The sequence below is a fragment of the Salvelinus namaycush genome, chromosome 2 (assembly GCF_016432855.1).
Source record: "Salvelinus namaycush isolate Seneca chromosome 2, SaNama_1.0, whole genome shotgun sequence".
In the NCBI taxonomy this organism is placed as follows: Eukaryota; Metazoa; Chordata; class Actinopteri; order Salmoniformes; family Salmonidae; genus Salvelinus; species Salvelinus namaycush.
The window spans coordinates 20,388,651-20,411,107 of NC_052308.1; the positions used below are offsets into that span (position 1 = coordinate 20,388,651).

The window sequence follows — 22,457 nt, forward strand, 5'->3', positions numbered from 1 at the left end:
TGGGGCCTGTGTTTCTGCTGGATTAAACACTAATTTACTACAGGATTTGTCACAACTGTCGCCACATTAATGCAGATGGATGGACAATGTACTTTAGCCAACTTCCATCGAAGGGATAGTACTAAAACATGTACAATTTAATTGACCGTTTTTTCCTAGTATTAAAAACAGGACATCCTGAATAGATGAACCTTTTACTCTAATGCATTGGTGAACATCGAGTATTGAGCAAGCATCAAAATGTTTCTTGGAATATAAAATAGTTTTTCCAAAAACAGGTCAATTTACACTGGGGCCATGTTTTGTAATTAACTCCCATTGTGTCCTTCAGATGTCAGTTGAGGGGGAAGGTAAAGACCATTAAAGCCTGGGAGAGCGACAGGGAGATGAATGTTACACAGGTGGGAGTGTTTGTCAGCCCGTCACACATTTGGTTGGTACACCAGAGGGCTAAGTCCTGTCCTGGAGGCTGTCAGTCAACGTCCCTCATCCAAGTCTATAATTTACAATTAAAACCTGGCTTTAGAGATGAACCTCCAATGTATTTGCATAGAGGCAGAAGCAACATGAATGATGTCAATACTTTTGACAAACCTGCTAATTCAAGTAGTCTATCATTTTGCTTTGCCTGGCCCACTTATTAATTTGAGACATTATTGAACCACAAAGACAAGGAAAAACACACTCCACAAAATGTGATTTTATGAGACACTTTAATGTTTAAACTTTGACATTGGTACAATGGATTCAGTTTATTGAAATAAATTACTGCATGTCACCCCGTGGGATGATATGACAACTGACTGACCATCTAGAATTCCTGTTCTCTAAAGAATATGCTAAAATGTCAAACAATTTGAGCCTTTGATACCGCAAATAGCAAGTGTTTACAGAAAAAAACTGCATACATTGGAAAATGTAATTCTGTTTAATCTGACATTCAGTGTATCCTGGCCTAGAGACGGGGCATTTTTCCTAGGTTTGGCAAGAGTACATTTCACAAGTTTCCCAGCAGTAAGCAGTTTTATAAAATGAAGAGATTCTGTTTGTACCAGTCAATAGTTCCTGAATGATTAAAACAGGTTGTACTAGTACCATAATGATGACGATGTGTGGTGCTATGACAAAGGCTAAATACTGGCCATTCCCTGTGTGAACAACAGTGTGACAACTGTCTCAAAATGCCTCCTGGTGCGAGTTCCTCATTCCCTTTACAGCATGGCAGGTTCATGGTATAGCTGAACATATTGGGATGGGGGGACTAATGATTTTAGAAGTTGGACCAACATTCATGACAAATGTGAATTCAAAGGATCTGGGCCTTTAGTTGAACAAAAGAAAAATGAAAATAAATGGGAGCTGAGGCACCGTGGAGGACGTAGTCCCTAAACCAAAGCCAACTGAAGTGCAGTGGTGGTCAGTACCTTGACATTCCATTGCTATGTCAGAAATGTGACATGTTTCCTGACTAAGAATTCTTACATTCCTATTGGGTATGAGTAGTACAAAAGTGCTTAAACATACAAAACCTAAACCCCCCTTGTTCCATGTTGTACCCAAATCAAAGCCCTTCCTTCATAAAATATGAGTTATGGTTTAAGGCCATGATGGGCAGCGTTTGCATTTGTCAAACAACATTCAAGTGCAATAAAGTGTTCCATGGTATGACAAAGAGTGTACCGATAGCTCTCACATCTCTGCTATACTAAGAGTCTGGTTAGTGGTTTCTTTGATCATGCAATAAGGCACGGCAGTTGAAGCAGGTAGGTAGAGGCTGACAAGGCTTGTTAAAGACAACAAAAAATACCATCACTCCGTTCCTTGTCATGCACAGAATAATTTCAAATACTCTTTGTAAAAGTTATATAATATACATGAAAACTCTTATGTACAGTCAATTGTCCAATGGTATAGCTCTCTCTCTTTCACACATTACTCTACATTTGCATGCTTCAAATGCAAGTCACATTTAGGAGCTGAGATTGGTTGGCACCTCCCAGGAGAAGGTTTTCAGTATGTACAGCTCAGACGGGACACCACCCACACAAGCGCCGCCTTCAAAACTCCAGACGCCCCTCCCTGCTCCTGCCTTGTTAGTCCAAACAGGGGACAGGATCAGCTCTTGGCCTCTCTGTTTGAGGTAGCAGTTCCCAGTGCAAAGAACAAGTCCACTCAGGGCTAGTGAGTCTGCTAGTGTCAGGGTGGGGAGAGCCTGCTGGTCACTGGCTCTCCTGAGGGGGGTGCATGGCTCTGGAAGGCTCTGGGAGCATGTCCATTAGAGAGGAGAGTCTGTCTGAGCTCTGGCTCACAGTCTGTGTCCAGTGTGTATTGGCTTGTTACGGGGCCGAGTTTCACCGGCTTGTGGAAGGCCTCCTCTTGGGAAAGGGAGCACATTAACGTTGTCTGTCCCGTCCTGTTCACTGAGGAATCTGGGAGGGAACACCGAGAGAGAAGAGAACACACAATCAAGACCCCTATCTGTGCAGAGCTCAAGGCTATGGATTGCATCCATATTGCTAATTTGACATTATGAAGCAAGGATCGGAATTCTGACCCCTAATTCCTCCCAGACCGTTCCTTGCCGAAAGGTACAGCATCCCGGGACAAGACCCGACCTGCTCCTCTGAGTCAGGCAGCGACGGGAACTCAATGCGGCTTTTCATCAAATTCCCTTCACTGTGATTTGTCATGGGAGGCTGGTCTACACAGCTAAGGGCTCCATCCATAACATAATTTCTACCATTCCTCATCCTGTCCTCAACAGTGTGGAATAGAAAGAGCACTCTACCTTTTCTGTCGTTGTGGTTTCTGGGAAACGCAGGTGGCTGGGCGTCCCTTCTGACTCCATTGGAGGTCCCGTTGCAGAGGGAGGCGGTGTAGTGTCCTGTGTCCACCCCTAAGGGTACAGGTATGCTGTAGTCCATGTGGTGGAGGTGTTGTTGATACTCTAGGCCTACAGGTCCCAGCCCCTGGGGGAGGTAGTCTGAGTCTGACTTGGAGTAGCTATTCCCATTCTCCATACACTCTGTACACACTACAGCCTCACCGTAACCTAGACCAGACAGAGAGAACGTTATTATTACCACGCCCACCCTTTTCCACAATTTCATGAATTTAGAGGCGATGTAAAGAAAACATTCACTGATCAGTCATGGGTGAGTATTGGAGGTTCATATGGAAACCAAACTGAACACACTACCTGTGTGTGTGTTGGGCAGAGGTCCACCACTAGCCTCCACACGGACACACACATCCTGGCGCTCCGAGAGGGTCCCCTGGGAGGACAGGTAGCTGGGGACGTCCGGGGGCACGTTGGTCTCATCTGGGAGGGGAGAGAAACCATCGTCAGCACAAACTACGGTCACCAACGCAACACATGGATGGTGAACAGCCATTCCCTGTGATGAGTAGAACTACATGAGCGCCCTCTCACCTGTGTCGGTGACGCTGCACTCCTCGCTCTTCTTGCGCGTCTGGTAGATGATGCACACCCACACCAGAGAGGTCACCACGATGCTAGTCACCACAGCGATGACGATGATGCCCACCGTGACGGCGCAGGCGGTGTGACGGTGGCGGACACTCAGCTGGCTGTGGGCGCGCTCCGTGCCCAGCCTGTTGGACATGACACACGTGTACCTCCCAGCGTCCTCTACGGCGGCGCTGCCGATGACCAGCAGCTGGTTGCCGGGGGTAAAGTGGTGTCGGTCGGAGGGGCGGAAGGGCTGGTCGTTCCTCAGCCAGGTGATTTTGGGTAGGGGGCTGCCTAGCGCCTTACACTGCAGGACTACAGTCTCCCCCACCACCACACTACGGTCCTCCAGCTCCTGGGCCAGGTGGGGCGTCTCTGTAGACGGGAGGGGTCACAGGTCAAAGTGTAGTCATCCCACCAGAGCAGACTGGTCAATCCCAACTCTACTCAACATCAAACTACACAATGACAACTGGTGATGGTCCATTATGCTTTGTTCAACACAGAGTGATATAGAACACCATGATCTCACTCGGTCTACTCCACCTCTTTAGACTGGGCCTCAGCTCTGACTTTTCTTTCCACATGCATGACTAAACATTACAAAGCCACTCCTGAGTGCTGCTGCTATCTCGTGTCCCTGGGAGGAGTTGTTCTGGACTAAAAGCACTACATAAGGTAGAGTAGACCAAGCCCTTACACATCCACAGTACTTGACTATATGTGATCTCATCAAATTCACATAGCTGTAGACCAAGCCCTTACACATCCAATACAAGCCCCTCTAGGAGAATGGAGGCTTGCGGTCTCCCTCCCACCCTGAGGAGAGGGGTGAGAACGGTTAACAAAAACCCCTCTGTGAAGTCCCTCTATCCCACCCTCCCCCATCTGACCCCTACCCTGACCTCTGACTTCGAGGAAGGCCACAGCTGCCAGAAGCATTTCATTCTAGGACCAAGGCTCACCAGTTTACAGCTGGCTTTAGAGCAGTTTACTCAGTTTTCCTTTTTAGACTTAGTATCTATATTATGGTCATGTGAAGGTAAGCCATGCATCCTCAAACATTGAGGGCTGTGTGTTAGTTAGGTGGCATGAAGCATTATGTAGGAAGCATGCATGAATACTAACTGGCCAGATGAATGTGATGTATGTACAGGGCAGGGGAGACTGGTGGGAGGCGCTCTAGAAATAATAATAATTGTGAACTAACACTCGCACTTGCCTCCCCCCCTTACTAGCTTTGACTTTACTGATAGCTACTGTATTGAGGAAAAATGTACTTACTATGACTGATGTGATTGTCCCACCTAGCCATCTTAAAACGAATGCACTAAGTCCCACCTAGCCATCTTAAAGTGAATGCACTAACTAAGTCCCACCTAGCCATCTTAAAGCTAATGCACTAAGTCTCACCTAGCTATCTTAAAACTAATGCACTAAGTCTCACCTAGCTATCTTAAAACTAATGCACTAACTGTAAGTCCCACCTAGCTATCTTAAAACTAATGCACTAAGTCTCACCTAGCTATCTTAAAACTAATGCACTAACTAAGTCCCACCTAGCCATCTTAAAGCTAATGCACTAAGTCTCACCTAGCTATCTTAAAACTAATGCACTAACTGTAAGTCCCACCTAGCTATCTTAAAACTAATGCACTAAGTCTCACCTAGCTATCTTAAAACTAATGCACTAACTAAGTCCCACCTAGCCATCTTAAAGTGAATGCACTAACTAAGTCCCACCTAGCCATCTTAAAGCTAATGCACTAACTGTAAGTCCCACCTAGCCACCTTAAAACTAATGCACTAACTGTAAGTCCCACCTAGCCACCTTAAAACTAATGCACTAAAACTAAGTCTCACCTAGCTATCTTAAAACTAATGCACTAACTAAGTCCCACCTAGCCATCTTAAAACGAATGCACTAACTGTAAGTCCCACCTAGCCATCTTAAAACGAATGCACTAACTGTAAGTCCCACCTAGCCATCTTAAAACGAATGCACTAACTGTAAGTCCCACCTAGCCATCTTAAAACTAATGCACTAAGTCCCACCTAGCCATCCTAAAACGAATGCACTAACTAAGTCCCACCTAGCCATCTTAAAGCGAATGCACTAACTAAGTCCCACCTAGCCATCTTAAAGCTAATGCACTAACTGTAAGTCCCACCTAGCCATCTTAAAACTAATGCACTAACTGTAAGTCCCACCTAGCCATCTTAAAACTAATGCACTAACTGTAAGTCCCACCTAGCCATCTTAAAACTAATGCACTAACTGTAAGTCATTCTGGACAAGAGCGTCTTCTAAATGACTAAAATGTAAATGTATGGGAGGCTGAGCTCATTGTAATGGCTGGAATGGCATAACTGGAACGGAGTCGAACATGTAGTTTCCATGTTTGATACTGTTCTATATACTACTATGAGCCCAGCCTCCCATACATTTACATTTGAGTCCTCCTATAGCTCCTCCCACCAGCCTCCTCTACTAGAAGGGCGTGGGGCGAGGCTGCCAGTAGGCGTGGGGCGAGGCTGCCAGTAGGCGTTTTGCGAGGCTGCCAGTAGGTGTGGGGCGAGGCTGCCAGTAGGCGTGGGGCGAGGCTGCCAGTAGTAATAGGGGGGAAAAATCTATACAGTTACATATCGCAATATTATTTTGGACGATATTATATTGATACTGACTTCAAGTATATATATTTTTTCTTGCTAGGTAGCATTAGTCAGCTGTACCTGTGTCAAAACTACAGTATCCTGTTCTCCATCTTTTTAAAATAGTGAGCTAACATGTTTTCAGCACTTTTATTTCCATGACTGATCAACACTCGTTTTCTCATGCGCTCTCTGCAGCAGAGAGCAATATGTTTGGAACATCATATAGAATCGTGAGAATCGCAATACATATCGTATCGGCACAATGTCATATTGTGAGGTCCCTGGCAATTCCCAGCCCTAGTGACCAGCAGTCAGTCTTACCCAGCACGGTGAGGGTGGCGTTGGCAGACACGGTGCCCGCTGTGTTTTTGGCGGTGCAGCTGTACACGCCCATGTCCCCCGGCTTGACGTTCATGATGAAGAACACGTCATCATCCGGCATCACGTGCATCCGCCGCTCGCGCGCCGCCGGGAAGTCCGTGCCCCCATCCTTCTGCCAGGCAATCTGGGGGGTGGGGTGCCCCTCAGCAGCACACTCAAGCTTGGCAGTGGTGCCCGTACGGATGGTGTTGTCTGCAGGGGTCTTAACAAATGTAGGCAAGACTGTGGGAAAGGAAGATATGACACACTGGGTTAGCCACAACAGAGAAGTACAGAGGTTAACACAAGAGTCTCTGTTTTAGGGAGAGGGTTTGATTTGGGTGGGAAGGGCAGCCAATCACTCAGCATCTGTTGGCCAAACTGACAGGGCGTGTAATAGATGGGCACTGTCAGCTCCACAATGCGCCTAAATCAATTTGTTCCAAATTCCACCCAGAAACTCACACACAGAGACTCACACACAGACATGCAGAGAGACTCACACACAGAGACATGCAGAGAAACTCACACACAGAGACATGCAGAGAGACATGCAGAGAGACATGCAGAGACTCACACACAGAGACATGCAGAGAGACTCACACACAGAGACATGCAGAGACTCACACACAGAGACATGCAGAGAGACTCACACACAGAGACATGCAGAGAGACTCACACACAGAGACATGCAGAGAGACTCACACACAGAGACATGCAGAGAGACTCACACACAGAGACATGCAGAGACTCACACACAGAGACATGCAGAGACTCACACACAGAGACATGCAGAGACTCACACACAGAGACATGCAGAGACACACACAGAGACATGCAGAGACAGAGACTCACACACAGAGACATGTAGAGAGACTCACACACAGAGACATACAGAGAGACAGAGAGACTTTGTTCAAGCTAAGAATTACCCCTAATCTCTTACCACTAAAACAACACTTGAGTTTAACTGGGCAAAATATGTGCTGAATCAACATATTACAGAGAGAAAAGGATCTCACGCATGCAAACAAACACACATTCACAATTCTATCTATATAAAGCAGTCATACTGGGAGACAGTTAACCCTTCAGGGCCTGGCGGCGTACCGTTGACAGTGAGGCGGGCCTGGGTAGAGTAGGAGGAGCCAAAGTGGTTGGTGATGATGCACTGGTATCGGCCCTCGTGGGTGAAGGTCACATGACGCAGGTGCAAAATGGTGGTGTACTCCATCACCCCCCCGTGGTGAGCGCGCAGGTGGGCGAGGTTCTCCACCTCTGCATGGCGGAGCAGCTCCTGGTCTTTGCGCCAGGCGAAGGTCATAGGTGAGCTGCTGCTGCTGGCCGCCGTGCACGTGAAGCGCACGTCACTACCCAGAACCGTCACTGTGGTCTCTGGCTGCACCATGATCTGGGACTTAGGCAGGTCATCTACAGGAAGAGAGAGGTGGAGGGACAACAATAAACCTACATAAGCATTATTCTTTGTAACCAAATGTTTTCTCAGTGACAAGATATGTATACTATACATACAAACAAACAAACGAAGGATTAGCACATCACAGATCAAACAAACACAGTGAACCTACATCAAAACACTTGAACAATATCACACACACACTGTAAACAAGCAAGAGCTGGAATGTAAAACACCATCTGGTCTTAGCTGCTGGCTGCACAGTCTGACAGAAAGCCCTAACACACACGCATTACTCACCACAGACAAAGCTCTCTGGCGGAGCTTGGAAGATGCTGGTACCCTTCAGGGTTTCAGGATGGGCACAGGTAGCCTCTACGCCCGTCTGTAGCCCTCGGGTCAACAGCCACTCAGGGAACCAGTGGAGCTGACAGTCACACAGGAAACTGTCACTCTGGATGAGCCTGGGAGGGGGGGGGGACTGTTAGGACTGAAGAGTTTGTCATTCTCCTTTAAAGACTTGCTTTGATCTGAAAGAATGAACTGCGGCAGTATTGTGTAGCCATATCATAACATTGTGAAGACAATCACAGTTTCCAGAGACTAAGTGTGAGGAGTGTGTATATGTTCATCATTGCAGACTCACAGGTTCCTGAGGCTCCTCATCTTGCTGAAGGCCTCTGGCTGAATAGAGCGGATGGCGTTCTCTCCCAGGTTCCTGTTGAGACATTAAACAGAGGGCCACCCATCAGCACTGACAAAGGGGACACGGGAACACACACAGCAGTGTCACGGCCAGCAAGGGCTTACTTTAAACAAGGTGGAAAGATTCAGGCGTTTAAGACCAATGTCACTTTCCAGCTTTTCAAAATCACTTTTTTTCCCCTAACGGTCAGTCTGTGAAAGAGCTTATATAAATTCAATTTCTTGTACCAAACTGACCATATGCTCAATAACTTTTCTCCCTTGCACCAGGGAAAAAGACCAAAGTTGAAGCTGCCTCTAACAAGAGGGAAGCAGCTTGCCCCACAAACTGCCTGTCTTCTCCTTTAACAAAGACGCTATTTCATTTCTAACAGCCCTCTTAGGCAGCTACTTTTGGCAGCCGCACTTGGGGGCGTGCAGTGCATTGTGGGATACTCACAGGTGCTCCAGGGCCTCCAGGCCTGAGAAGGCTTTCTTGGCCACCGACTTGATCTTGTTTCCAAACAGAGTTCTGCAATTTCCAAACATGAAGGGCGCCGATAAACGGGAGAGAAAGTGAGAAAGTGAAAGAGAGAGGAGGAAGGGGTAAGGGAGAAGAAGAGGGGGAGAAATGCACAATTAGTGGGGTTGAATCTGATAAGACCAGAAGATTCAGGTATTGGAAATCCGAACTGTGTGGAGATTAGGAGGGTGAGGGACTCGGGGCCCGGCCTCTCCCGGCCCTGCTCTTCAAAGACCACTTTTATCTTTATTAGTATTTAATAGCGATGACAGGGTGGGGCTGAGCCAGGGGGGGCCACATGAAAAGCAGGTTGTCTCACTGAGGGACAACACAGCTTGTAGAGTAATAAAAGTAGCCTTGTCAAGGCGGGTTCAAGCAAGGAACAAGCAGCTCTGGGGGTCTAATCCCAGCCGCTCTTCAAAAGACACCTCTACCCTCCCTCCTTCTCCCCTTCCGTCCGTCCGTCCCTCCCTCTTTTCCCTTCTCTCTGCCTTCCTTCCCAAGAGGAGCGGATGGACACAGTTGGCTGGTTTAGAGTTAAGACCCCTGCATCAGAACCTTTCAATCCTGTCACACCTCCTCCACTCTCCCCTTCTATATGGACCCACTGAAAATCTACACAGTGCAATGTGAATACAAACCATGTTTCAAAAACCACTGGGCGTGCATCTGCTTGGTTATTACATTTGGGGGAGATTAGCTAACACTAAGATGCATGTTGATAAGAGGTATTCGTCACAGGCGTTCTATAAGAAAGCCTCTGTGTTTAGGGGGCCACCAGGCAGACGACTGGTCATGGACAGAACCTGTCAGCTCCTGACAGAGATGTCACTCACTACTGACCCCACATCAGCCAGAGGTCTATGTTTCTAGACTACAGAGAGAGACGGGCTGCACAGCAGGCTTCATCACAGACAACCACTACTCACTAAGTTACTGCACTTCCATCCAACGTATTTAGCATATTTAAATACATATTTCTAAAATCGTTCTTATTCCCAGCACCACATTGCACATTTAGCAGTCTGCATTGCCTTTCATTCCAATCACATTACTCCATGAAGACAATCACATTTAGGAAAAAATAAATTAAATGCTTTAATGATGTAACTAAAATTTCTACACTCAATATATTAATTTATTTTTCCACCTCAAAAGAGCAATGAGAAAATAGTTTTTTTTGTGACCACTTGTGAGAGCACAAGTTAACCCAGAGCATTCTCCCATCACAATCTGGGACACAAAGTGTGTGGAGGACACTTTAATGTCCCGCCCCTCTCTCTGTTTTTCCCAGGATTGTGCCAGCGCTGGGCCAATTTCACCCTCTTTCAGTCCCTAACAACAGGCAGGAAGGCATGGCCGTGGAGCAGAGAGAGAGAGGAGCAGGGCTAGAGACCGACAGAGCTGCTGAGACTCATATCCTGCAGGCTGATAGAAAAGCCTTTCAATAGGCTAGCACTCACAGGGAACGGCCTTGGTTGGACACCATCTTTTATCCCAGGATTATTTAGGGCCCACTATGTTCATTGTGCTGTGGTTTAATAGTTATACGAGAGATCACAACAAATTGACATCGTTTAACCGTCAAGGCAGTTCAATTCCCACCAACAGACACTCTGAACTTGGACACAATTGTAGTTGAGAGTCTGGTAAACCAAATGAAAACCAGATTCATGCTCGTTTCAAGTTTCAAGTCTGTTGCCGTTAAAATATGAACCTGCATGCTTCATGAAAAAGCCTAATAAAACTTGGAGCAGCTTTTAAAGTCATCTCTCAGTGTTACACTTCCAAATGACGTGTGAGGCCCAGAGGTAAGGGAGAGATGGAGCTGGTCCTGTCTGAAGCCAGGTCTGGGAGAGATGGAGCTGGTCCTGTCTGAAGCCAGGTAAGGGAGAGATGGAGCTGGTCCTGTCTGAAGCCAGGTAAGGGAGAGATGGAGCTGGTCCTGTCTGAAGCCAGGTCTGGGAGAGATGGAGCTGGTCCTGTCTGAAGCCAGGGCTGGGAGAGATGGAGCTGGTCCTGTCTGAAGCCAGGTCTGGGAGAGATGGAGTTGGTCCTGTCTGAAGCCAGGTCTGGGAGAGATGGAGTTGGTCCTGTCTGAAGCCAGGTCTGGGAGAACTAGATATAAGCTATAGGTAGGCAATACTCCTCAGAGGAAACTATTGGATTGCAATGGAAAACCCTTCACGCTGGACTGAAGATTTGAGGACAATCATCAACCAGTGGCAGGGCAGCCAGCTTGAAGGGACCGGTTCTGGGGAGAGGGGAATGGAGGAAAGGGGGGGATGAGAGGAGGAGGGGGGATACTCACAGCTTGTTGAGGCTGTCCAGTCCAGAGAAGGCCCCATTGGTGTCCTCTATTGTGCCTGAGATGTCATTATGGTCCAGCTCCCTGTGGAGAGAGAAAAGGGATAAGAGAGATAGAGGAGGAGGAGAGCAGAACAGGCTGCCAGAGCTGGAGCACTGTGTAGCCTTGGCAGAGATGGGGCTGGAAGTCACGGGTTACCCCTCCACCCCTCCTGCACCTGGTCTAAAGAGCAAGCCTCTCTGCTGATCTGCTCTGCCAGCCAAGCACATTCTTTCCTTTGTGAGAAGGAGCGGGGTGAAGGCACACAGCCCAACACAGGGATACACATGTATAATTCATAACAGCATGGAGGGGTTGGCGGGCACACATTGTCTTAAGATTTAGACAGTCAGTGGGCATGGCCTGGTCTGGCCAGGCAGTGTGGTGGCAGGTATGTCAGTCCCAGCACAGTCTCAAAGCCTAATGAGTGAAAACCTTATCCATGTCAAGCCAGAATGAGACTCAATAAAATAAAACATTTCACTTTGAGTCTGCCAGGAAGTTTCTCAACGCATGTTGAATGCAGTGGAGACTGCTGAGGGGAGGACGGTTCATAATAATGGCAGGAACAGCGCTAACGGAACGGCATCAAACATGGAAACCATGTGCTTGTTACCATTCCACTGACTCCGCTCCAGCCATTACCACAAACCCGTCCTCCCAAATTAAGGCACCACCAACCTGTGGTTGAACGCAATTAATTAGCTTTTCTGACACACTACTTCTAACTCGGGGGGTTTTCTACATCAAAATGCAGCTTAGGTGGTGGGCGTAGTGGAAACCTTTTGCTTTTTTAAAGGCAAATTTCCTGCAATTATACACATTTTGCCATGAGGCTAAGAGAAAAATGTGCAGTTTTAAAGCAAATTTCCTGCTCTTCTACACATTTTGCTATGACTTAGGCTATCGGAGTGACTCAAACATCTAAAATATTTTTTACATACTTTATATTAACTTTAAAACTGAAAACCTTTTCCCATCCTGAACCCCCCACCCCCCCAGAAAAGGCGTCACGAAAAACACTTTGGTAGCCCACCAAAGACTTTTCTATGCAGAGAAAACCCTGTAACTGTTGAAGTCATCTGGGCAAAGGAAACATTTGAATAATAATTCCCCTACCCCCCTCAGTCCTTCCCTCAACCCCTTTGGTTCCTTTTGGTTACTTTGCCTCCATGGCCGGACTCAGCTGCCAATTCCCTATTCTTTCTGGCTGGCTGAGTGTGAATGGCCGTTGCCTTGTTAATGTAGGCAGTGGCTGCCCAATTAAAGCTGCCTCAGCTCCCTTACTGCTTGGGCCCACGCCTACCCAGCGCTTCACTGATTAGATTAGACCTGCCTCAGAGAGAAAGAAGGGAGGAAAGAGAGGGAAGGAGAGAGAGGAAGGGGTGAGCATAAAAGGGAAAAGTAAAAAATTCAATTAGAACGCAAAGAGAGGTAACGGGAGAGCGGAAAACAAAGCAAAGAAGAAAGAAAGAAAAGGCCAAGAAAGAAAGAGCGGGTGAGAGGGAAGCCAAACAGAGGGCCTATCCACACAGCTGAACCCCCTCCCCCCAGCCCAACGCTCCCCCTGTGCCAGCAGAGAAAGGCCTATATACGCCTTGGCTTGTCACCCCCCTGTGAGAAAGGCCTCGTCTCCAAAGCAAAGGTCTGACTCTGTTCTCTGGCTCTCTGGGAAGATCCTGGGCCAAAAAGAAATTAGCAGAAGGACCCACCCCCAGCCTCCCTCTTCCTCTCTTTCTTCCTGTTCAAGGTGTGTGCATAAGGGTGTGGGGGGAGAAGTCTCCCATACTGCTTTTCCCTGCTCTGTTTAAAAAGGCAAAGAATCTACAGGGAGGCAGAGGACAGGGAACACATGTGCATCCAAAATCGATGGGAATCAACGACCGAAAAGAGGGAAGACGAGAACATACGCACCAGAATAAAAGTTCTCACAGAATGAAAACATGACAATAGTGACACATGCACACCTCAAACAGATACACGTGAATATGCAGGAATACAAACTAGATCTGTTTAAAAGCAATGGTCAGAGAAGTAAACAGCTAACTCCACGTTGTAACTGGCCCCAGAAGGGCTTAATAAAGCCTTATTGAATATTGAATGCACATGAATAAACTGAATTGTTCTTAAAGGCCAAGTGCAGTCAAAATTCTGTTTTCCTATGTTTTATATCATTTTGTACAACAACTGATGAAACTAACACTGTAAAAGTGTGAAAACATTTGATCAGTGTTATTTCCTGATAGATGCTGGTTTAAAATACAAATCTACACAGGAACTTCTAATCAGCAAGTTTGCATGGGTGGGAGTTTAGGCTTTCCATGGTAAATTGGTTAATAGACAAAGAGTTCCAAACCTCTCTGCCAATAATAGCTAGTATACAGTATTCCCCTCCCCATTCAGACCACTTCCAGACAGTCTTAGCTAAATTCTTGCTTGAGATATATATTTTTTGCTAAAGGCAATGTTTTGACAATTGTAATGGAAATCTATTACAGTAAGGTACTTAACTGTTAACCAGAAATGGTTTGATATTGAAATAAAAACAGCTGCATTGGACCTTTAAACTAGTAACAGGATGAGTCTACAGTGTGGAACCATAGTTGTGTGTGCTCTAGGTGCGTTCAGGAGGACTTACAGGAGGCGCACGGCCTTGAGGCCTCTGAAGGCCCCCTCAGTGATGTGGCTGATGGAGTTGTGCCCCAGACGGAGGGTGTGGAGGTCCCCCAGCACCGCCAGACTACCCTCATCCAGACGACTCAGGTTGTTATGGGACAGACTCCTACAGGAGGAAATGAAAAATAAATACATGCAGTGTCAGGCATGGACCAGACGGACAAGATGGCACAGCACTAAGGTAACCTAACGTCATTATTCTCTATTTTATATGGCCTTATTCAATGTCTTCTTGCCTTTGGATAGATGCTGTATTTTTCCACTGTGGCGTTGGCTCAATATCTGTTCATCCACAGCAGTTTCCTATCATGCTTGATAAGGAGTCAAGACACAAACCATTTACAAATTGTGTAAATTTCCAGTTGGACACTTCTCTGATGTCTTTCCTAGAGTTATGGTCTTGTTTAAGTAGGTACACTGTGCGTCAGTGGTGATAAATATGTCTTCTTTATCAGCACACATGGTCAAATGGTCTGTTGTGTGAGTGTCTGGGCTGTGCCTCTCTGAAGGGGTCTAGTGTGGTCATGTGTGGCCACTGGCCAGTCTCTGTGATGCCCCGTCAGGCAGGCTGCCGTCTCATCCGGAATGTAATAACAGGCAGGTCAGAAAGACAGCCACTCTTCTACACCTGAGAGCTAACCAAGCCACTATCCCACTGATATCACAGTCACCATGGACACACTCATAAAAATCATAGAAACCCGGACTCGCACTGAGTTGCAACACAGATGCAGAGCAATCTGTCTCTCTCACACACAGTACCCAGACAGGCAGCCATGTGGTTAGCGACGCCTGAGCAGAGCTGAGCTCTACATTAGTGTAAACAGAGTCTCTCTCCTTCACTAGACAGGGAGATCCCGCTGCAATTACCACAGTATCCCTACCAAGAGGGTTGTACACTCTCTACCAACCTGACAGAGATGTGAATACACACTATTGCGTGGGCTTAAGTACTGTCAATCTTACCGCTCATTATGGGATAAACAGGCTTATAGTGAGAGGAGCGTGTGGTATTGAGCCATGTAGCTTCATGATGGTACGGAGAGGGGCAGAGCGGGGAACAGATTCAGGGTTATGTTCTTAGGGTTGTGATTGGGGATCAACAAGAAGAGACAGGGGGTTTGAAGTTGGAGGCATGGGTAAGACTTTGGGGTCCATATCTGGGGGCTGAATAGGAGATTAATATTTTTGTTTGTTTCTCAGGGGTTGGGGATGAGGCAGGAATTGGTGCTCTATTTTCAAGGGTTGGGAGGGTTTTGGTGCTTTGGTTTACAGGGGTTGGGAGGTTTCTGATGTGCTACTCACAGTTCTCGTAGCCTCTGGCAGAACCTCCAGCCATCTGGGTTGAGGTGGGAGATGGAGTTGTAGCTGAGGAAGAGCTGCAGAAGAGAAGACAGGCCATACATGGAGCCACTGTTCACCTCCCTCAGGCTGTTATAGTCCAGGTGACTGCAGGGGAGGAGGTCACAAACAGCTTCAGGCTAGGCATCATGGGTAATGTAGTTTGGTATGACAGGATATTGGACATTACATGTAGTCCAATTGTGGTTCATAGTTTAGCTCAATGTTAATGGACAATTATAGAGCATAGAGTTGCTTGTGAAACAATTGTTAAGAGCGGAAAGTAATACGAGCGGCGTAGGAGAAAGTGATCCTAACAACAGTTGAGGACAGCCAGTCCTCAAGGCCAGGCAGGGAGTTGGGAGCGGTATGTTTCTGTAACTCACAGCACTTTTATCTTGGCCAGGCCCCAGAAGGCTCCGTCGGTGAGCTTACTAATGTTGTTCCTCTGCAGCTTGAGGACCTCCAGACTGGCCAGGCCCTGGAAGGTCAGCCCCTCCACCTGCCTCACACGGTTCCTGTTCAGCTCACTGGAGGACAGGACAACACAACCCAGCAAGGAGTTAGAGAGAGATGCAATGATGATGATGAGAGATAGAGATGATAGAAAGAGAAGTATGGTCCTACAGGAAAACCCTGTAAAGTAATACTGTAACACACATCTTAGCAGCACCACAAAAACATAAGTGGCATTACACGGTGATATCTATTCCCCCTGAAGCCAGGGATGTGTACTCCCAATGGCTGAGGTGAGGTTTGGGTTACAGAACAGGGTCCAGTTCTGACCTGGGCATCGCACCACGTGATCACAAACATTCAGTAATCATGCTAGGGTTAACTAAAGGACCCATCTCTTCCACTACATTCAAACAGCACTGGATTGCAGCCACACATGCTTTGAAGGGCAGGGCATCTGCATTCACTTCTGAAACCGAGAAGGCTACTTCTGTCCGGCACATACTGTATACAGCTAACCGCTCAGTGTCATCTCAGGGACAAGGTAAAAAAACAAAAGACAAATGACCCCCCCCCCCCGGAGAAAAAAAACCTTTGCCTTCTGTATCAGAAGAGTTTTCTGATAGCTTCGTACCAGTGAATCTGTGCCCCTGGCGTGTGAGGTTTAACATCACAGCCCAGGAGCATAGCTGAACAATAAACATCCACATAGCGTCTTTGTGTGTCCTCAATGTTGCCACAAGCATCCACAGATAGTGTCACCGGGGCCACCTGTTGAACAATACCCACCTGGGGAAACTGGGAGGGCTGTGGAGAGAAGGGAGCCCTGTCTACAATGGAGGAGAGTATCATTACATGCGTCTTTACTCCCCAGAGTGGGAGTGTTGAGGTAAGGATGGGTCTGCCCTAGCCCCATGCTGCAGGGGACAGGGGAGACAATGACAGAGAGCATGGCTCAGAGAGGACAGAGGCCATAACACAGCCATGGTATTGGTCTGATGTTTACTAATGCTGCTACACTCTCCTCAATAAATGGGACGGTGTCAAAGGAGTCAGCCTCTTTAGATTTTGTCTAACTTCCCAAAGTTATTTTCCCTCTAACATCGGTGGGGTCATGGACTATGGGTACTGTACACTGTGTCTTTAACTGGCCACGGGTCAATTTGGTTGTTTCTCTAACAATGGTTGAGGATAGGTTAGGAGGTGAGTAGAGAGACTTAACAAACATGTGCCTAAGTGAGCTGAGAGGTGTCTGGAAGTGGTATGAAACAGTACTCACAGTTGGGTCAGCTTGGGGAGCTGGAAGCTTTTGACAGGGACCTGGGAGATGCGGTTCCGACTCAGTCTGAGAACCTGGAGGGACGAAGAGAGCTGGTCCAGAGCACCGGCCTCCAGGAGATGGATCTTGTTGTTGCTCAGGTACCTGGAAGACAGCATAGCACACTGTCATGGATCCAAGACATACATTGATAACATTGGTACAACATTTACAATTAGATGAGAAATGTAGGAAGAATGTTTGACATAAGAAGAAATGGGATGATCTTACAGGTCTTTGATCTGGAGGCCTGCGGGGAAACCTTGACCTCTGACTTCTGTGATGTCGTTACTGCTCAGGTCCAGTGTTTCCATGGAGACCAGGTCTCTCATCCGCCTTCCATCGATGGCACGGATCTTATTATTGTGTCTGAAAATAAACAACCACAACCGCTGTTAGAAAACTTCAGGGGCAAAGATGAAGGAAAACATGAAGAGAGAAACAGGAGAAGAACACAGCTCCTAGTCTTTAGATGCTTGTTTTAGAAGCAGCAGTAAAGCAAACACACTCTTCTTTTCCAAACCTACTCAGGAACAAAGAGAGAGTACAGTGCCAAGTATCACTGCTTCAGGAGCATGTCCTCCAGACATGACGCTTGGCATTCAGGCCAAAGAGTTCAATCTTGATTTAATCAGACCAGATAATCTTGGTCACCTCCCTGACCAAGTGGCCTCCCTCCCCCGATTGCTCAGTTTGGCCGGGCGGCCTGCTCTAGGAAGAGTCTTGATGGTTCCAAACTTCTTCCATTTAAAAATGGAGGCCACTGTGTTCTTGGGGACCTTCAATGTTGCAGAAATGTTTTGGTACCCTTCTCCAGATCTGTGCCTCAACACAATCCTGTCTCGGAGATCTACGGACAACTCCTTCAACCTAATGGCTTGGTTTTTGCTCTGTCAACTGTGGGACCTTATATAGACAGGTTCCTGTTCCTTTCCAAATCATGTCCAATCAATTACATTTAACACAGGTGGACTCCAATCACGTTGTAGAAACATCAAGGATGGATCAATGGAAACAGGATGCACCTGAGCTCAATTTCAAGTCTCATAGCAAAGGGTCTGAATACTTTTGTAAATAATTGTTTTTATTTTTTATAAATTTGCAGTCTCTAAAACCCTGTTTTCACTTTGTTATTATGGGGTATTTTTGTGTATATTGATGAGGAACAAAATGTATTTAATCAATTTTAGAATAAGGCTGTAATGTAACAAAATGTGGAAAAAGTCGACGGGTCTGAATACTTTTCGAATGCACTGTATTTACCCCCCAAAAATGAAATGCTAATTAGCTGCTAATGTGGCTATCAAAGAACTACAAATGTCATGATGATCTGGATGAGACTGCCGAATCGAGGCAAAGGTAAGAGAATCCCTGGATTAACCATCTAATGTTAGCTAAATGTAGTAATGAATAAATTGACAACTCTGTGAACTGTCTTGTGCAAGTTTCAAATTGACACAATACCTGTTAGCAAAGGTGTCTGCTAGACATGATGTGCAGGAGCTTGCAGGGATTTGTCATTTTACATGTCTACTTCAATGCTAATTATCATTTTTGAATCAGAGTGAATTGAGCCGAATATATTTAGAAGTCACCTTGTCCGAGAAAGATTTACATGGTTATCAAAACGTCCCACCAGGGTAAGCCTACATGAAACACAGCCCTACGACACCGCCACTGTGGGACTCTATTGGTGATAATTGTAACCGACTACTTCCAAATCAAATGGAGAACGACTTGGCTAGATGAAAGGACTTATATTGTCTAACTCTGACCCCCCTGACAGTCCAGTTAACCATGGAGTAAGAGGCCTCAGAAAGAAGTTTTTACAAAGCACATTTTTATTTTGGCCTGCTCTCTGCAGGAATGATGGGTCACAGTCTCTCTCCACATCTGTGATTTATTTTGGTGTTGGCTGGGAGAGATGGGAGCGATCCACTTCAGGGCTGCAGCCTGACAGACGGATGGACAGAGCTGCACAGGAATCTCAGTCACTTCCCTGTTTACCTATACCCAGCACAGGGCCAACACACACACGCATATCGACACCCACAGACGTATAGAGGCCTAGACATACACAAACACGTGCACAGACAGATACAAACAGACAAATCCACACTGACCGGACACAGACCCAGACTTCCTTTTGGTAGACCAAATGGTCAACTCCTCAGCCTGCCAGCGTGTGTACGTCTGTCTGTCAGCGCGGCCGTCTGTATGTGTGTGTGTGTGGGGAGGAAGGCGGAGCTAGTGAAGGCCAGTGTTATCCGAGCAGGGATGAAAACCATACCGCAGCCATGGTAGCACTTCCCTGACACCCCGGCTAGTGTTACAAAACACTTACCCTGCCCTCACCCCCCCATTGGACATTTATCCTTGTTACAGTTATAAAATATGTATATTTGTTATTACTGTTTCATTCATGTCTCACTCCCCCTGCTGCTCCCCCTATGGACATTTTACCCCGCCAAGTCTCTTCACTAATTGAAGATAACATTACATTTGATTTCAAATCAAGTCCATGAGTAAAACAAAGTCAACACAAGGAACCTAATTTAGAGTCGACTCCCAGACCCAGCCTGAAACCTCTGGTGTCTCCAGACAGGTGTTTCACCAGTCAAACTGCAGCAAAACAAGGTCACCCCCCCCCCCCCCCCCCCCACACACACACACACAGATGGTGAAATAAGACTGTGTAGGGCGTTTACCCTGCGCCATAGGGGGGGGTCTCCCACTGCAGTCCAGAGCCCACCTGAATAAACAGTGGTGTAAAGAGTAAAGGATGAGCCTCAGCCCAGGCCCTGCCCCTCTCCTCTCCCTCCTGACCCTACAGGAAGCTCCTGGGGAGCAGCAGCAGAGTGGAGGGAGACTGTCTGATGGGGAGAACTCAAGCTCTACTGATCAGGGAGGGAGGGAGGGGATGAGGAGGGATAGGGACTAGGGGTCAACAGCTGCTGACCCTTGCTGGGAAGAACTAGGCAGAGTTGTCTGAAACAGGAGGGAGAGGCTCTCTCTCGCTGTCTCTCAGATGCTGACCACAACAGTTGAGCTCTCCCTCTCTTCTCCCTCTTCTTCCTAGTCCAGTTCCTCATTCTCTCGCTTCTCTTGCCAATCCTCCCACGGCCAGAATAGTCCAGCTGTGTGACAACCAGAGGAGGTGTGAGACGAGAGGTGGTGACGGGGTAGGGTGGATGCAGACAATAGGTTCATTTATAAAGCGCTGGCTTTCCCCCCTCTCTTTACATTTTGAGTCCTTTAGCAGACGCTCTTATCCAGAACAACTTACAGAAGTGCGTGTGTACATTTTCGTACTGGTCCCCTGGTCCCCCAATCGAACCCACAATTCTGGCGTTGCAAGCGCCATACTCTACCAACTGAGACACACGGGATCTTTGACTCTGGGGGTACATTCAACAGATCCCTTCAATCCAAATTTCATCAACCCATTTAGCCATTGGATTTTCCTACAGTCAGTTTTGACACCTTGATGTTGAGGGTGTTGATAATAAAAAGAGTTAACACTACTGCCCAGGTTAAAGAACAGTTCTTTTAAATCATATCGGCCCATTAACCATCATGTGATTTTCATGGAGTTCTTTTGACACCTCTCTGATGTGGGAAGGGTGGATGCCTGACAATGGAAAAGTCTCACTCTCCCCTGGCCCATGTGATTCTATTGGGGTTTGGTGGCCTGCAGTGACATTGGAGCATGGGAGCCATGCTACATTCTGGGAGAGCAGGATGACAGGTTCATTATGGGAGTGTGCTAGCCCCAGGGTGGGAGCTGATCTGACTGACTGATCTGAGAGCAGTGATTAATCCAAGCCAAAGCCCCGCGGCCACACAGACTAGCTGGTTTGGGCCGCTTTGATTGGCTTATCAGCCTGATGAACTCCACAAGTGAGAGGATCAAAAGATCCGCAGGGTGTGTGGGATAGAGAACGATTGAGAGAGAGCGAGAGAAAACAAGAGTCTGGTCTGGCACCATGCTTCAATGTCACCATACGCTGCCTCAGAAACAACAGTCTGTTGGAGAGGCCCAGGGAGTAGACAGCACAGGCCAGGGAATGGTGACAGACAACCCTCTGTTCTAACACCCTCTCTCTCTCCCTGCAGCTACAGTCTCACACAGCACCGGCAGAGGAATTCAGACTGCACTGCCATCCAGCCAGATCTGCAATGGCAAACAGAGCACAAGGTGTGTGTGGGGGGGGGGGGCGATGGGGTTACTCGTGGGCAAACTGAGCTCCAGTACTCCCCCCTTGTGTCGGTAACGGTGATGTCATCCTGAGCCAGCCCTCTTCCCATCCACCACGCCTCCCGGTCACCTTTTTACAGTAAGCCCTGTGAGTGACAGCTCCAGCTGCAGGTTCAAATGCTTTCAGCTGTGCAGCATTGGAAAGATATGCATCTTCCCATCATGCACTGAGCTTCCCGTAGCAACAGGCTTAGAATCAGGCCAAAAAAAGAAGCAAGTAGAGCTACACACATCCTGCTGAACTAGCGTTCATTTCAAACAGCTAACTATAAACCTTGGCTTTACAGTGACCTAGAATCAGGCAGACTACTGTTCGAGGCAATGAAAACACTCAAAGTCAACCTCCAACATATCCTAATGTTGGACATGAGTTTCAGACATTGTCATAAGTCAGATGTTAATCAGATGACTGAGTTACAGTGAGCACACTACACAGCTTATTTGAGGGTCTGATGAGTGACACACAGGGAGAGGCAGGGATGACTATTACAAAGACTGAAAGTGATACACAGTGATGGTGCATTTTACAGGAATCTGCTGTGTACCGTTACTAACACAGAAGTGACAGAATGAAAGTGGGTGTTAGAGGTGTAATACAAACACACAGACATGCTGCAAACTGTCTTTAACGTTAACTTTTGAGACAGAGCCAGAGGGCTTTCTCTTGTTTCAGGATGAGTGAGAAGAGTGGGGATGTGCATCTTTCACTTTCAAGACGATTCGATGCATGGGCTCCGATACAGGAACGATACGTTTTAGTTTGAAACAATTCAGTACGATTCGTTAGAGAATATTTGTAGCCATTTTTTTTTTATATACATCTTCAGTAGACTTGTGCAATATGTTACAAGATAAATAATTATTTTACATTATGAAGCTTACTGTAGTCCCCCAGAACAGGGTTTGTTTGTAAATAGCACAACTGGAGAAATTGGGAGCAGAAGAGTCCA

General features: G+C 47.0%; 1 protein-coding gene across 1 annotated transcript in view; it reads right to left on the bottom strand.

The window, feature by feature from the left end:
- Positions 1–694: 694 nt before the first annotated feature.
- The window catches only part of lrig1 (leucine-rich repeats and immunoglobulin-like domains 1), a 41,969-nt gene continuing 20,206 nt past the window's right edge, over positions 695–22,457 (bottom strand). The window contains exons 4-18 of the mRNA XM_039009077.1: positions 17,481–17,618; positions 17,211–17,354; positions 15,862–16,005; positions 15,440–15,583; positions 14,097–14,240; positions 11,423–11,503; positions 9,049–9,120; positions 8,551–8,622; positions 8,205–8,368; positions 7,598–7,918; positions 6,449–6,730; positions 3,434–3,847; positions 3,200–3,322; positions 2,789–3,052; positions 695–2,429 (exon numbers count right to left, since the gene is read on the bottom strand). Of these exons, the coding sequence (XP_038865005.1) occupies positions 2,197–2,429; positions 2,789–3,052; positions 3,200–3,322; positions 3,434–3,847; positions 6,449–6,730; positions 7,598–7,918; positions 8,205–8,368; positions 8,551–8,622; positions 9,049–9,120; positions 11,423–11,503; positions 14,097–14,240; positions 15,440–15,583; positions 15,862–16,005; positions 17,211–17,354; positions 17,481–17,618 (2,740 nt within the window). The 3' untranslated portion in view covers positions 695–2,196. The remainder of the gene's footprint in view (positions 2,430–2,788; positions 3,053–3,199; positions 3,323–3,433; positions 3,848–6,448; positions 6,731–7,597; positions 7,919–8,204; positions 8,369–8,550; positions 8,623–9,048; positions 9,121–11,422; positions 11,504–14,096; positions 14,241–15,439; positions 15,584–15,861; positions 16,006–17,210; positions 17,355–17,480; positions 17,619–22,457) is intronic.